Here is a 15272-nt window from a genome sequence, read left to right on the forward strand (position 1 = left end):
TGAAACTTATTCAAAATATATTTGTTTTTTAAGTAATTTTTTTTAATGCAAAGTTTGGCAAATAAATTTAAAGCTTTATAGGATTTATTTTCAATAAGACAAATATGATACAAATGATTTTGATTTAAATGAGGCAAACTGAAGCATTTTATTTTAAATGTTGAAAATTGTTTTCCAGAATACTCGTTAGCTAGTGCATATGAGTTGCTGGTTCTGTTGTATGCAATTATGCATCTACAAAGACATTTGGTTGAGCAGTTCTTGTAAATTACAGTGGAACCTCGCTTAACGAGCACCTCGCACAATGAGTATTTCACATAACGAGCAAAACAAATTGTAAAAATCTGCCTCGCTTAACGAGCAATATTTTGCATAACAAGTGATTAGGAGAGGGGAAGTCCCAAATTGTGCGCATACGGCATGCTCCATCAGTCTGTGTTTAGAACTCATTCTGCTAGCATCTTAGTGTCGCTTGCGATCACATATTTTTCCAAACTTGTGTTCACACATATTACTTATAAACATCAACAACTATAGCTTGTTATATAATAAACACGCCAAACGATATGCCAAATTCTCGGGTCATTAAATTTAATGACCGATTCCAACTTAAATTTTAGAAATGTCTGAATTAAAAATTAACTATTTATAATTATTAAATTTAATATGAGATGAAAACACAACTGCCTACCTCTAATCAAATTAATTAATTTCTAATATTTAATTATAGCCTTTACATAACTCAAGAATTTGGCATATCATTTGGAGTGTTTATCAAACATATTAGCTGTGATTTTTTTTTTTTTTGTTTCTGCAAATCGAATTCTCATTCCAGGATGGTTCATTCTGTGCTAGAAGAAAAGATGATGATGATAATGATTCACGCTCCTTAACAGTGTATATCTTGTGACTTCGAATCCCACTTAACTGACACCACTGTGAGGTTTTGCGCCTCTTAGTAAAAGGGGCGAAGTTGACCCGTCTCACCTTAAGTCAGGATGTCTCGAAAGGGCCTTTACCGTATGGGGGTAGTGGCAAAACGGACGCAAAGGGACTCACACTGAGACCGTGTTTTCTATTTGAACGCGTTTATTTTGACGAAGACATGCTTACAATAAAGGTAGTGTTGCCTCGTAGGAAATCGTCCCACCGAAGAAAAGTTCGTCTCCGATAATACGTCGTCCAATATCTGGAGAAAGTTCGACTCCACGATAAAGTGTCGCTGGAGGTTCGATGTTTAGGAATCCTCGCCGGGAAGTTCAGTCCCAAGTCCTGCGTTCCGCACTCGGATGAAATTTGGGGTCTTGCCTCTACGTCTTCACTATTCCAGGGAGATGTCCGGGTATCTGTCCACAGAACCGAGTATTCTCCTTCCAACAACCTCCCCGGTCCCGGGAATTTCGGGCTTTTATAGCCTTTCTTTTCCGAAAATCCCGAACTTTTGGTTGGTCCGAACGAGGGTCTTCCTTTTCGCTATTGGTCCCTGGTCTGTTGCCCGGGACGCGATTCGGGCCGCGGGGTCGCCGAAGATCCCCGAACTCCCCCTCCCGGGCCGCTCCCGTCCGAGTCGGGTCAAGCCCTTCCCCGGACGACAGTCCCGTAAATTACATCTAAATGTGTTTTCTGACTTGGAGACGGCGCAGCTGGGACCACTCAGCCCCGAATACCGCTCCCTCCGAATGGAGAGCCGGACAGATTCCGCTTTGAACTCGGTGCAACCCGATGACCCAAAATTACTCCGGTCGGTCGACCCCTCAGTTGCTCCCACAATGTACGATCGGGGATCTGTCAATTAGGTCGGGAATGTGACAATTAAATCGTCTCGCGCACCCATTTCTTTACCATCTCGATCTTGTTTACCGGATAAATCACGGGTTTAACGACTTTAACTCGACAACCACTTTGCCAACAGGGGGGGGCGAACTTCCAACAGATGTCCGTTTAAATTAGTTGTCCTGTTAAATTATTTACCAAAACAAAAAAAAACGGATGCTAGAAACTAAAATTAGACTTCGAATAGGAAGAAAACAGTAATTATTATTATTATTATTTACATTCTCAACTCCCGGCCCCACAGGGCTCCCCCCTTTTGTAAAAATGACGCCTAATTTCGGGGCGTCATTTTACCTGGCGGCATGATGGCGCCAGCCCACACGTCGAGCGCTATTTCGTCGTCCCGATGGATTTCTAGATTCGATTTGGAGTGCGCGCGCGACCCAGTAGTTTAAATATGACCTCTCGGACTCGGACCAACCAAGTATATCTCGCTTAGGTGGTGTTTTACAACAACACTCGAACGCGATGACAGTTACAAAAAATTCGCGCATAAAAATTTTCTGATAGCCGTACTTAGAACTAAACAGAATGGGCATCCTCCCGACATGGCTGACCCCCGTGAATGGAGCTAGGATGCTCAATGTACAGTACATACGACGATCGATGCCGACAACTGGACTAAAAAGATTAACATGTGTTTAAGCGACACCGACAATTTCAAAGAATACCGTATATATCATTTGTACCGATTAATTGAGTAACATAAGTATGGTACGCACGAGTTACATTAACAATTTGCGCGAAATGAACACTGTATACATAGGTTTTACCGACAATTGTAAACAAAACGAATAACGTATATATATATATGTGGGTCTTACCGACAATATAAATGAAACGAATAGCGTATACATAAGTCTTACCGACAATTTAAGCAAAATGAATAACGTATACATAAATCAGTGAGGTAGTTATATCGTGCCTTGGGGTTCGGACCACCTTGCACTTACACGTGGAACAAAAGAAACTCGGATAATAGACGACTAGATTGAGCTTCGCATCTCGATTGGCATCTACTTCGTGATCTACAAAAAAAAATCTTACTGCGATCGTGTCTCTTCGCGTATTAGGTTTTCCCCGTTTTTTTCTCTGAAACGCCAAATCGATCGTTACTTCCGGCTACTTTCCCTTTTCGCACTAACGCTGGGAAACGAGTTGACCGTTTCCTTGGTTCCGTAGACCGTCCCGCGCCGGATTCACTCCCGTGATGTTCGAGGGGAGCGCCCGCCGGCGTGAAAAGCGATTAGCCGCTGACCCCAAATTTGGGCGGTCGCGTGTTTCTTGCCCGCAATCGTTAACTTCTCTCGTTACGCCCAAGACTTAATAGCTGCCTCCTTTATCGGGCAATTAGTCGGCCCTCGTGGTGCGATCCTTTCTGTCCGTCCGACCGAAACACGATCCAGCCACTTCGGCACGCGCCACATCGGGGGAGACAAACTCTAAAACGTTTTCCGAGAACAGCGACTCTCCGACAGTCACACTTCGGGTACCAAACCGACCGTCGTCTCGTCCCACGTTAAACAAAGAAAAACTCAAATCTCATAAAAAAGAATACATATATATATTTATTAAAACTCATAGGAAAACAACACAAAAAAAATTTTTTCTCTTTCTTTTCCCCTCTTTTTTTTTTTTCTTCGGGGGAGGTGGGTTTACCCAGGGTAAAACCGGCATCCTGGCTCGGCGGAGCGGCCGCTGCGAGAGGCTATCTCCTCGCGGATAGCCCCCAAACGGCTTCTTCCCGGGGCCTGTTCCGGTCCGGGTTCTGCGCCGGCACCCGTAGTCCCGATCCTGACCCGGCGGCGACGCTCCTCAAACTCGTTGATTTCCCTCGGCAGGGGTTCGCCCACCGGGAGGAGAACTACGGTCTCCTGGCCGCCTGCTCGCCAGGCTTCGGCCCTCCGGATCGCCTTCTTTAGTTGGACCTCGGGGACCGAGGTACCGCCCCCGGGAGTCGATCCAGGCCCCGACTCCACTCCCCAAGGGTCTCCCTCTCCGTCTTCCCCTCTATGCGGGGGAGTCACCGTTCCGTCTGTCGAGGCCACCACTTCCCGAAGAAAGGGACGGGGCATCACCTCCTCCGGCTTCCTCTCGCCCACGGAGCGAACGGCCACCGTCACCTCGACGGCTCCGTCTCCGGACAGGCCCTCGACGAGGGCGATGGGCAAAGCCAGGCAGTCCCCGTGCTTGAAAGTGCTGAGCACGCTGCCTGCTACCCATCGGGGCTCGTCCTCATAGCTCACCCGCTGGGCCCACTCTTCCAAGTGGATGTAATAGCGAAACCGCCGAGTGTCTTCGCGGGTGCCTAGAGACCGGAGGAGAAAGAAAACCATAGGGAAGTAGGCCTGGTCCTCTCTCTTTTCCTCCTTGACGACCTGGGCCAAGAATTTGCTGTGGCCCCAGGCGATGCCAGCAACCCACGAACATCGCCGAGCCAGGTGCCATCCCATGCATATCATTCGCAGAGATGAAGATTCCCCTTCCACTACCGCGGGATGGGCCCCCGCAAGATGTCGAGATATGGCTTCCCGAGGGCCCTCCCAACGGCACCCCGGGGCGAGGGCCGGACAGCGGCACGTCCGAAATGGACAGTATCTTTCATGTGCCTCCCGGTCCCTCTCCCCTAAGAATTTCCTACACCCCTCCCGTCGATACCGGCAGGGGTGCGCAAGGGCGTTGACCATTTGGTCTAAAATGAAACATTTTCCTTCACTCAAAAGTCCCCGACATACCGGGCAGCGCTCTACGCGTCCCCGGCATCGGGGACACACAATGTGCCCATTCTCGCATAAAGTGACGGGAGGGGCCGCCCTCTCCCAACACACCGGGCAGTCCACCAACCCGGCGAGTGTGAGGGCCATCTCCGTGAGGTCCACGGTGCCCCCAGCGGTCTCCCGGTCTTCTCTGTCTCCTCGTCCGCTGGTCGCCATCTTATTTTTTTTCTCTATTTTCCTTTTCCTAAAAACAAATAAACGAGACGTTGAAATCAGTCGACCGCTCCTATCCTATTCTCGCGTTCGCGTTTTTCCCACTAATTGTTCAATTGTTTCTTCTCGTTTCGCGATTGTCAATGCATCCGAAAATGTCCGAGGGTCGTGGGTCAAGACGTTTCGTTTTAGACGGTCGTTGAGACCATGCAAAAACTGAATCCGAAGTTTTTCGTCTAGCTCTTTTTGCTGGCACCGTTTGATAATCTCGGTTTCCCGCTCGTTTTCTCCAGCCTGCGTAATCACTGTGTCGCTGGCCAGAGTTTGTAACCGAACTGCAAACTCCTGGACCTTCTCGTCCCGTTTCTGCATGCACGCGTGGAATTTCTGGACACGGATCGAATAAGGCTGTTCATCGAATCGTTCAACCATTAATCGCTTAAAACTATCGTAATCGCTTACTTCCTTCGTTTTAACGTCGCGTCGCGCGAAATCCCGTGCAACTCCTGTGAGTTTGCATTTGGCAATGCTCAGGCACTGCCGGGAAGTCCATCCAGCCAGACTAGCTATTTCGTCTAACGTCTCGAAAAAGTCCGTTACGCGCCCGTCTTCTCCGGAATATGCCGGTAACATTCCCACAAAAGCCGAAGCTGATCCCCCGAAACCGCTCGTTCCTCTTGAGCGTGACTGTGCGTCCGCCTCTGCGTCCATCTGTCTAGCCCCACTTTCCATTTCCAATCAATTTTAACGGGTTCCTCACCAACTTTCGGAATAAAAATTAAATTTGTTTTTTTTTTTTTTTTTCTTCTTGTGACTTCGAATCCCACTTAACTGACACCACTGTGAGGTTTTGCGCCTCTTAGTAAAAGGGGCGAAGTTGACCCGTCTCACCTTAAGTCAGGATGTCTCGAAAGGGCCTTTACCGTATGGGGGTAGTGGCAAAACGGACGCAAAGGGACTCACACTGAGACCGTGTTTTCTATTTGAACGCGTTTATTTTGACGAAGACATGCTTACAATAAAGGTAGTGTCGCCTCGTAGGAAATCGTCCCACCGAAGAAAAGTTCGTCTCCGATAATACGTCGTCCAATATCTGGAGAAAGTTCGACTCCACGATAAAGTGTCGCTGGAGGTTCGATGTTTAGGAATCCTCGCCGGGAAGTTCAGTCCCAAGTCCTGCGTTCCGCACTCGGATGAAATTTGGGGTCTTGCCTCTACGTCTTCACTATTCCAGGGAGATGTCCGGGTATCTGTCCACAGAACCGAGTATTCTCCTTCCAACAACCTCCCCGGTCCCGGGAATTTCGGGCTTTTATAGCCTTTCTTTTCCGAAAATCCCGAACTTTTGGTTGGTCCGAACGAGGGTCTTCCTTTTCGCTATTGGTCCCTGGTCTGTTGCCCGGGACGCGATTCGGGCCGCGGGGTCGCCGAAGATCCCCGAACTCCCCCTCCCGGGCCGCTCCCGTCCGAGTCGGGTCAAGCCCTTCCCCGGACGACGGTCCCGTAAATTACATCTAAATGTGTTTTCTGACTTGGAGACGGCGCAGCTGGGACCACTCAGCCCCGAATACCGCTCCCTCCGAATGGAGAGCCGGACAGATTCCGCTTTGAACTCGGTGCAACCCGATGACCCAAAATTACTCCGGTCGGTCGACCCCTCAGTTGCTCCCACAATGTACGATCGGGGATCTGTCAATTAGGTCGGGAATGTGACAATTAAATCGTCTCGCGCACCCATTTCTTTACCATCTCGATCTTGTTTACCGGATAAATCACGGGTTTAACGACTTTAACTCGACAACCACTTTGCCAACAGGGGGGGGCGAACTTCCAACAGATGTCCGTTTAAATTAGTTGTCCTGTTAAATTATTTACCAAAACAAAAAAAAACGGATGCTAGAAACTAAAATTAGACTTCGAATAGGAAGAAAACAGTAATTATTATTATTATTATTTACATTCTCAACTCCCGGCCCCACACGTTATACATAAAACATTTGAGCATTTTTTCAGTGTAGAATGCATTATTGTATTTTACATTAATTTCTATGGAAAAAATTGTTTCGCTTAACAAGTGTTTCGCATTACAAGTAAGACTCTGGAACGAATTATGCTCATTAGGTGAGGTTTCACTGTATTCTTTTTAATTTTGTAAAAAAAAATGTTAATAATAGTAAATTTGCGTTGAAAAATTGTTGCTTTCCAACTATTTTTTTTTCTGTAAAATAGATGGATAATGTAAAATCTTATCAGATTAGATTTAGCTTAAGCTTTAAGGCTTTATTTAGAAAAGCTACTTTAGCAACATTTACTTACCTCAATCAGTTGACAGAAGCATAAAATAATACAAAATTACTTTAAAAAGCTGACAACTGTAGTGATAGTTCTTTTGGAGAATTTAAAAATACCTTTTTCAGCAGACCATATCTTGAAAATGAAGTGGATTTTGAAAAATCTTTACAGAAAATTTTAAGCTTACTTTTGCTCCTAGTATCTATCACTAAAATATTGGCATAGAGTTCAGTTACACACTATAATATTTCAAAAATTCAGATTAAATTGAATGGTTTAATTCATACTTATCTTGTTAATTAAAATCATATTTTGTTTTTAACAGATTTATAATGTCTGACCCAATTAATATTCCAACTGGAAACACTGATAAGTTAAATGTACCATCCTCTCCTACAAAATCACCTCATGGTTCCTGTCCTGCAAAATTTCAAATTCCAAGTCCTGTCATTACAAGACGCACTCGGACATATTCTGCGTAAGTATTAAATATACAGAGTGGCGTATATGTATGTTCTGGCAGAAAAATTTAAATTATTCAAAAACTACAAATGCAATTAATTAAGTAGCAAGTGCATTTTAAAATATAATTTTCAAAATGTTTTTCTTCAGACACAGTCAAATTTTGTAGGCATTTATAAAATTGGTCAGTAATACAGTGTCTGACTACTACTGAAATTCTTTTCATTGCATCTCTGTTGCATTCCTGAAGAATCTATAGGTTTTTGATTGGAAAAACACAAACTGTATCTTTAGTTTCCCCCATATTGCAAAGTCTAATTGGGGAATTTAAATTGAGGCTTGTATGGAGACAATTTGTTACTGTCTCCAGCCTTTTCCAGTGCATCCAGGTCTTTCAATCTGGGACCAAATACTTGTTAGGTCATCAACGACTTCTTAAATATCATCTAATCCTCTATCAAGCTTTCAACATAATTTGTTTCGAACAAAGTGTTTAAATAAATACAGTATTTTCCCACAAGGACATACATATATGCCACCCTGTATGTATTATTTGTCATCTTATTTATAATGATTTGAAACAGGATTATTGGTTTATATAAGTTAATTTATGAATAAGTTGATTTCAAATAATAACTTCTAACTTAAGTCATTTATTTATTTAATTGGTATTGGTTTAATAAAAAAAATTAACCAATTAAATGTTATTGTATTCATTAGATAATTTGATTGTGATAATGATAATTAATAATGAATATTTTTTATTCATTATTATTATTATTATAAATATTTTTTTATTCATTATTATTATTATTACAAATATTTTTTTATTCCTTATTAAAATCAAATTAGTTAATGAATATTTTGGTATTGAGATATTATTATTATTCTTTATTGTAATTGAGAATAGAGAACAAAGAATAAAGCCCATTAGGATTGGTGATAACTGCCCTTCAATTTAACAATAAAAACACAATAAAAATACAAAGATAAGTAATAAAATGTACAATAGATAAAATTATATAAAAACTTTACAAAAATAATAAATTTGTAAAAAAGAAAATATTAAAATATTCTAAGGTAAGATTTAAAGAGTAAAAATACATTTAAAAGCTAAATTTAAAAAAGTTAAATTCTAAAAAGCTAAACTTTAAAAGAAAGGAAATGGAATATGAAAAAAGAAAAAGACATGAACGTCTAACAAGAAGAAAATACAGTGGGTGATCAGTTAACGAATAATTCGGACTACGAACAAATTGGATAATGAACAATTTCACGAAAGATTTTTATGTTCGGACAATGAACACATGTTCAAATAACGAACACCTGACAGAACAAACACAAGAAGAGACCAATGTGTTTAAGATTTGTAAAACTATATTTTACTGGCATTTATGAATGGTTTATGGAACAAGTCTTTCACAATTGTATATATAACCTTTTTTGTACTAGTTGATTTCTGTTTTCTGAATTTTTGTAAGTGCATTTCTGAACTTTTTATTTAAAAAAAAAAAAAACTGATAATATTATGGGGCCTAAAAAGAGTGGAGTGTCAAGAACTGTTCATTATAGAAACTTAGCAAGAGATAATAGACAAGGTAGAGAGTGGGTAGAAGATATCTGGTATTGCTAGACAGTATAGCTTCAACAAGTCTGCAGTAGGCACAATCTTAGCTAAGAAAGATATAATCAAAAAGACTCAAGCAGATAAAGGAGTAACAAAAATCACATCTGAAAAACAAAGATGTGCCATCCATGAAAAAATGGAGAGATTGCTTTTAGTTTGTTATTACATATAAATAAACATAGTAAGAAATGATATAATTTATTTATTTTCTGGGGTCTTCAGAATGAATTAATCAAATTCTCATAAAAATCTATTGTAAATCGATAATCACTTAACGAACTATTTGGGTAGCCAACATTGTCTTTGAACGGATTATGTTCGTTACCCAATTACTCACTATATATTAACTCTAAAAAATTAATGTATAAAATTTAAGAAGAGTCATAAAAACTGTTTTTATGACTGATTTATAAAATCTTAGATGTCTTAGTTTACATAACGTACTCTGAGAACCTATATCTGGTATGAGGAAAAAAACAAAAGAAAAAGTTCACCACAAACGTTTTCGAACTGCTGCAAGTTCTTCCTCGGGTGTTAAACAGAATTTCTGATGGAACGGAATTTTACTTTGTAGTTTATTAACTTTTTGTTAAATGATGACATTATACCATTATGAAATAACAAAACAAATTTACTATTTGTTGTTCTAATCCTTTAAACCTATGACAAAAATTTGTTTATTTACTCAGATGTTTTTAACAATCAATGCTAGCCAGTTATATAGACTGATTTATTTTATACTAGAAGGATGTGTCCATTTTAAAGTTGTCTGATTTAAAACAAATTTTTATAAAGGAGTCGTGTTTAATAACATAATGCAATCTTATTAATCATCCCTTATCTTGACTGCTGGAATATTGAGTATTTTTATATGTTTCTATAATAAATGCAAAGTTTTTAATTTTTAATGCTTATTATTGTATTTATTTATTAATTGCTAATTAAAAATACAGTGTTTCTTGGTTGTTTCATATTAAAGAGAATAATCTGTCAGTTTGAAAATTTATATACAGTAGAATCTCATTTTAAAGGATTGCAGAACAACACATTTTTTTGGAATAATGGATTTTTTTTCTTGGGTTCTGCCAGATAAATGTAATTTTACCTCCTTTTGGCAGATCCATAACTTGGAATAACAGATTTTTTTTTTAACCTTGTTTGTTGTAAATTTTGTGTTTTTTCAACATTAAAGTTTAACATTAAACATTTAGTTAATATTTGGTTGTCTCTGGGAATTTGTAGAGTTCAATGATGCACTTGTTACATCTGAGATATGTGCTATAAATTGAAGAATTGTACAAAGAGTCAGCAGCCTGATATAATTGGAGGACGAGCCACCTACCTAGTAAACATTCTGACACTGGTTCAAGTGTAGTACTGAAATTTATCAGGCTGTTGAGTCTTTCCAAGTTGTGAAGACTTTCCTGGCAAGTTTGAGCATAAATGAAAAGACTATACGTGACATTGCTTATATCAAGCAGTTGTATTCAATAGGCAGAGAAGCAGCATCAAAACAAATCAAGGTGGGCAAGTTTTTTAACAAATCATGACATCAAATGAAATGCTAATGAGTATACATAATTTGCTTCTTTTTGTGTTTACAGTATATACAGTTTCCATCAGCTTTGTCATGAACACATAATCAGCAGTGCTGCTAGCTGTTTGAGCACCCGTGTGCAATACCGATTATGCCGCCCCTGTTTAACTATGACTACCTATGCTGAGCTTGCCAGCAATACCAATTTGCTGCCCCCTGGACGTGGCACCCGCATCGATGCACGCTCGCTTATGGCGGGCCTGCACATAATATGCAGTTTTGTAACATACATGTTTCTATAGAATAAAGAATAGAGATCTCAAGAGACTGAATAATTTCAAATACAGATGTTTCTTATATGTAGGGGATTAAAAACCAAAAATTTTTTGAATAACAGATATTTTCATGGGTGTGCAGGAAATATATTGTTCTCAATATAACAGATCTCGGTGGCCCAAGTGATTCATTAAAATGAGATCTACTGTGTATATTAAAATAAATCCATTTGTTATATCTATATATTAAACAAAGTTTAGATTAGTTGTTATTTTATGCCAATATCAGCCTTATAAATAACAATAAAATAATAATTATATCAAATTTTAAGCTAGTGAAATTAACTGTTAGGTGTTACATTCAAGTCTTTGACTTCAGTAATGTAATTTATAGTTGGCTAAAATATTTTGAAATTTTGAGGTTAATTATACAATACTTGGTTGTAAAAACCAGCATTATATAATTTATTAATTTTCATTAATGTATTAATTTTTTTAATAATGAAATAAATTTGTTAATATAGTACTATAAAAATATTTTTTTACTTTTATAGTTCTGAAAGAGCTGCTGCAAATCCAGTGGAATATGGCAAAGTAAAATATTTTTGTCGGCAACGTGGACATGGCTTTATAACACCTAGCACTGGTGCTGAAGATATATTCTTTCATATCTCAGAGTAAGTAATTTTTAAGTTAAATAAAATTTATTTAATTAATATATTTTTAGTATATACAATATTTTTACTTTCCCAGCTCTGTTATATATAACAGAGGGAAAGTATGGTGATCAGTCAAAAAGTGACCCCCAAAGATTTTTGAATTTTTGGACTCAGGAGATGTTGAAACTTTCAGAAATGCAAAAAAAAAAAAAAAAATTGGGTGTGTTGGGGGACACAATTTTGTTCACCCTCTTTGAAGCTTAATAACTCCTGTACTTTATGTTGAAATTTTCAGAAATTTTGAAGGAGGTTAGAAGGAATGTTGCTATTAAATTTTGGTGATTGAAGAGCAACTGGGTGGGGAGATAAAGGGGTTGTGTGTTCTATCTCAAGTACGGTCAGATTTGATGGTAGTTTTACTCGTTATTAGCATTTACAATTTTTTATGAAACCTATCCCTGCTCTCAAAATTAAGCATTTTATATTTTTAATTATTATAAAATGGCAAAAAGATTTTAATAATAAAATGTTGTAACAGATAGCACCACCACACATGCAGTTTTAAATGTTGATGGGAAAGTTAAGCAACTTGTTGCTGGATTTTTTTAAACGCTTTTGTTTAACTTGCTTTATATCATGTTTTCAAATCTTGCAACTAAAATTTCATCCACTTCTAATTAAGACAGAAGACTGAAATTTTGAGGACATGTCCAAGTCCAGTGATGATGCATTTTAATTAATGATGTTTTAGGGGTGGCTCCATCCGGCTAAACATAACCAAATGTAAAATTTAATTGTGTGTGTGTGTGTGTGTGTATGTGTAAATGCAGCATAGTGATATATACATGGTGGGAGTGACCTCACTCTTAATCTAGAAAAACACGACCAATAAAAGTGTTTTTTTTTTTTTTTTTTAATTTTTAAAAATATATTAAAATTATTTTTAATTTCTTCAATTTGATATTAATAACTTTGAGTCTTTGTATTCATTTTTCTTTTTTTTAATTTCAATAATTTGCTTTTTTAAGTTTCACTGCTGTACAATATAACTATATTAGTACATTGTACTAATTAATAGTTCTGGAAGTGAAGATTGGGCAGAGGTCTGGGTCATTGTAATAATTAGTACTCGGTAATTGTATTGTTTTGAACATCAGTTAACAAATAAAGGAATTGTAATATTGATTTTAAATATCTAAACTCTGATCATTTAAATTTGATCATATTGTTTATTGTTTCTAAGACTTTGGCATTTACAAAAATATATTTAATAAACAACATCACTAAACCTGATATATTATAAGACTAGACACCAACCAATGCCGAAACTCTATCAGGCTAGTTTAAGGCTAATTACTAAATGAATTACGTACCAATTATGCCTTGCCGGGGCTTATGATGGCCGGTTGAGTGCCTTATGAGGACGTGGGCGCTGAATGTGTCCCCAGCCAGTGTTGTAATAACCGTCGATGGTTATAACGTTAGTTTATATATGCTGGAAGAGGAGATCGGACTGGAGGTCCGGATAGCGTAACTGGCAACGCATCTGCACAGTAATCAGGAGTTGTGGGTTCGAGTCCTACTCCGGGCCGATTTTTTTTCTCCCAGCAGTTCTGAATTATTTAAATTAATTAATTAAATTATAATTATTAATGTTAATACAAGATGGCGCCTGACGCTTACCTCTAGAGCCAAATTGGTACGTAATTCATTTAGTAATTAGCCTTAAACTAGCCCGATAGAGTTTTGGCATTTGATTGGTGTCTAATATATTTAATAGAAAATATAATTTAATTTTATTTAAAACCTACTATTGTTATAGTAGGATTTAAATAAAAAAAAAAACTCATAAAATATAAATCCAAAGAATGGCTCCACCTTTCAGAATTTTAAAGTATTCAAATATTTTATGTTTTTATCAAATTCTCCATTATATTAAACTATAACCACACTTTTTCAAATAGTAGTGTGTTCAAAAACCATTAAAATTCAAATATTTTGGAATTATTTGCATTTTTAGAATGTTCAATCTTCAAAAATTCCAAATTAATATTTGAGTTAAAATATGTCTACTGTTTACTTTCAAAAAAGATAGTGGATGATTCTTTGTTATGCTATATATAAAGTCATTGAAATTATTCTTTCTCTTTTTTTTTAAAGATCATTTCAGTTTTCATTAATCATATGTCAAACTACATTCAAGGGTTCTTTGTTAAACTGATAATATAATAAGAAAGAAAACAAAAATCATTTCAGATATCATCATCTATCATTTATCTTCACAAAATTGTTGTCTCATTTTCAGTGGAAATAGAGAAATAATGAGAGTAGTTATCTCAATATTCAAAATACATCTGAATTTCAAAATATAAATTTAATTTTAAAGTGATTTCTAATAAATTATAAATTTTCATAAATAAATAAAATAATGTAATAAGGTGGTAAATATTTCATGTATTGTTTATCATCATTAATTTTTAACTCTAAAAATGTATCAATTGATGGAGGTAGATATTTGATGTCTGTTTACTTTTTATAAAGTCAGCTAGAAAGTTTGTCTCCAATCAAAAATACATTTTTTTATCTCCTCTAATTTCTTGAAAATTTCTTAAATAGTAGTAAAAGATTTTAGTATGAATTTATTTTTGTTTATTCATTTTACATAAGCCAAATGAACTTGTGGATTATTTTTGGGCTGTAAGTAGACTAATCTAATAATTAGAAGTACAGTAGAGCATTGATTATCCGACCCCCGATTAACCGACCGCGTTCTAGTCGACAAATTCACATGTCCGCTAGTGATGTGGCACTACAATATTTGGTTATGACTTGGTTACTTTAATATTATTTTTGTTAAATTTTGCATGTTTTAGCTGGCAGCACTGGCTCGACCATGAAAGGGAGGCTAGTATTTAAATCAGGCTTAATACAGTATACTAATAATGTATTTTTTCATACTTTTTGGTTATCCGACCAACCCCAGTCCCCAATTAAGTCGGATAATCGATGCTCTACTGTAATGCAATTTGACTAAGGATAGGCAGTTATGCTGCCATCTTATGCTAATTTTAATAATTAGGATAAACCAGTTTAATTTAGAATTTTATGGAAGAAAAGAATCAGCCTGTACCAGGACTCAAACCCACAACTCCCACATATCATGCAGATGCATTGCCAGTTATGCCACCTGGATGGAGGTCCAGCCTCCATTCGATTTACACTTCTGGAACTTATACCAGTTACTGGTTGTGCCAACAGGGGACAACTCAAGCACCCACAGTCATCCTTTGATAGCTGTCTGAAATTTTGTTTAATCGTATATCAAACTTAACACACGGAATGCCGTGTGTTAAGTTTGATATACGATTAAACAAAATTGTAACACATGTCAGGTGTTTATGTTATCTAACGTTGATGTACAGTCCACAGAATTGTCACACGTGTCAGGTGTATTATGTAACTGTAAACTTAAGAATGCGGGGTGAGATTTTCCTGCCTAGAGAGGGAAAGATGATGCATTCCGTTTGGTGTGTCCAGTCAGTGTTGACCAGAGTGTGTAGCTGTGTGGTTGGTAAAGAACCAGTGTTGTGATTATTAAATTAATTGTCGGGTGCCTTAGTGTTGCTCGCTTGTGGAGTGCCAGAGTGTTACTTGCTA

At 37.8% G+C, this 15272-nt stretch overlaps 1 protein-coding gene across 1 annotated transcript in view; it reads left to right on the forward strand.

The window, feature by feature from the left end:
* The window catches only part of LOC136968499 (cold shock domain-containing protein CG9705), a 30555-nt gene that overhangs the window by 14357 nt on the left and 926 nt on the right, over positions 1 to 15272 (forward strand). Inside the window, exons 2-3 of the mRNA XM_067262477.1 lie at positions 7381 to 7533; positions 11511 to 11633. Of these exons, the coding sequence (XP_067118578.1) occupies positions 7388 to 7533; positions 11511 to 11633 (269 nt within the window). The 5' untranslated portion in view covers positions 7381 to 7387. The remainder of the gene's footprint in view (positions 1 to 7380; positions 7534 to 11510; positions 11634 to 15272) is intronic.

The sequence above is a fragment of the Centruroides vittatus genome, unplaced genomic scaffold, assembly GCF_030686945.1.
Source record: "Centruroides vittatus isolate TY-2023 unplaced genomic scaffold, ASM3068694v2 contig_1477, whole genome shotgun sequence".
NCBI lineage: Eukaryota > Metazoa > Arthropoda > Arachnida > Scorpiones > Buthidae > Centruroides > Centruroides vittatus.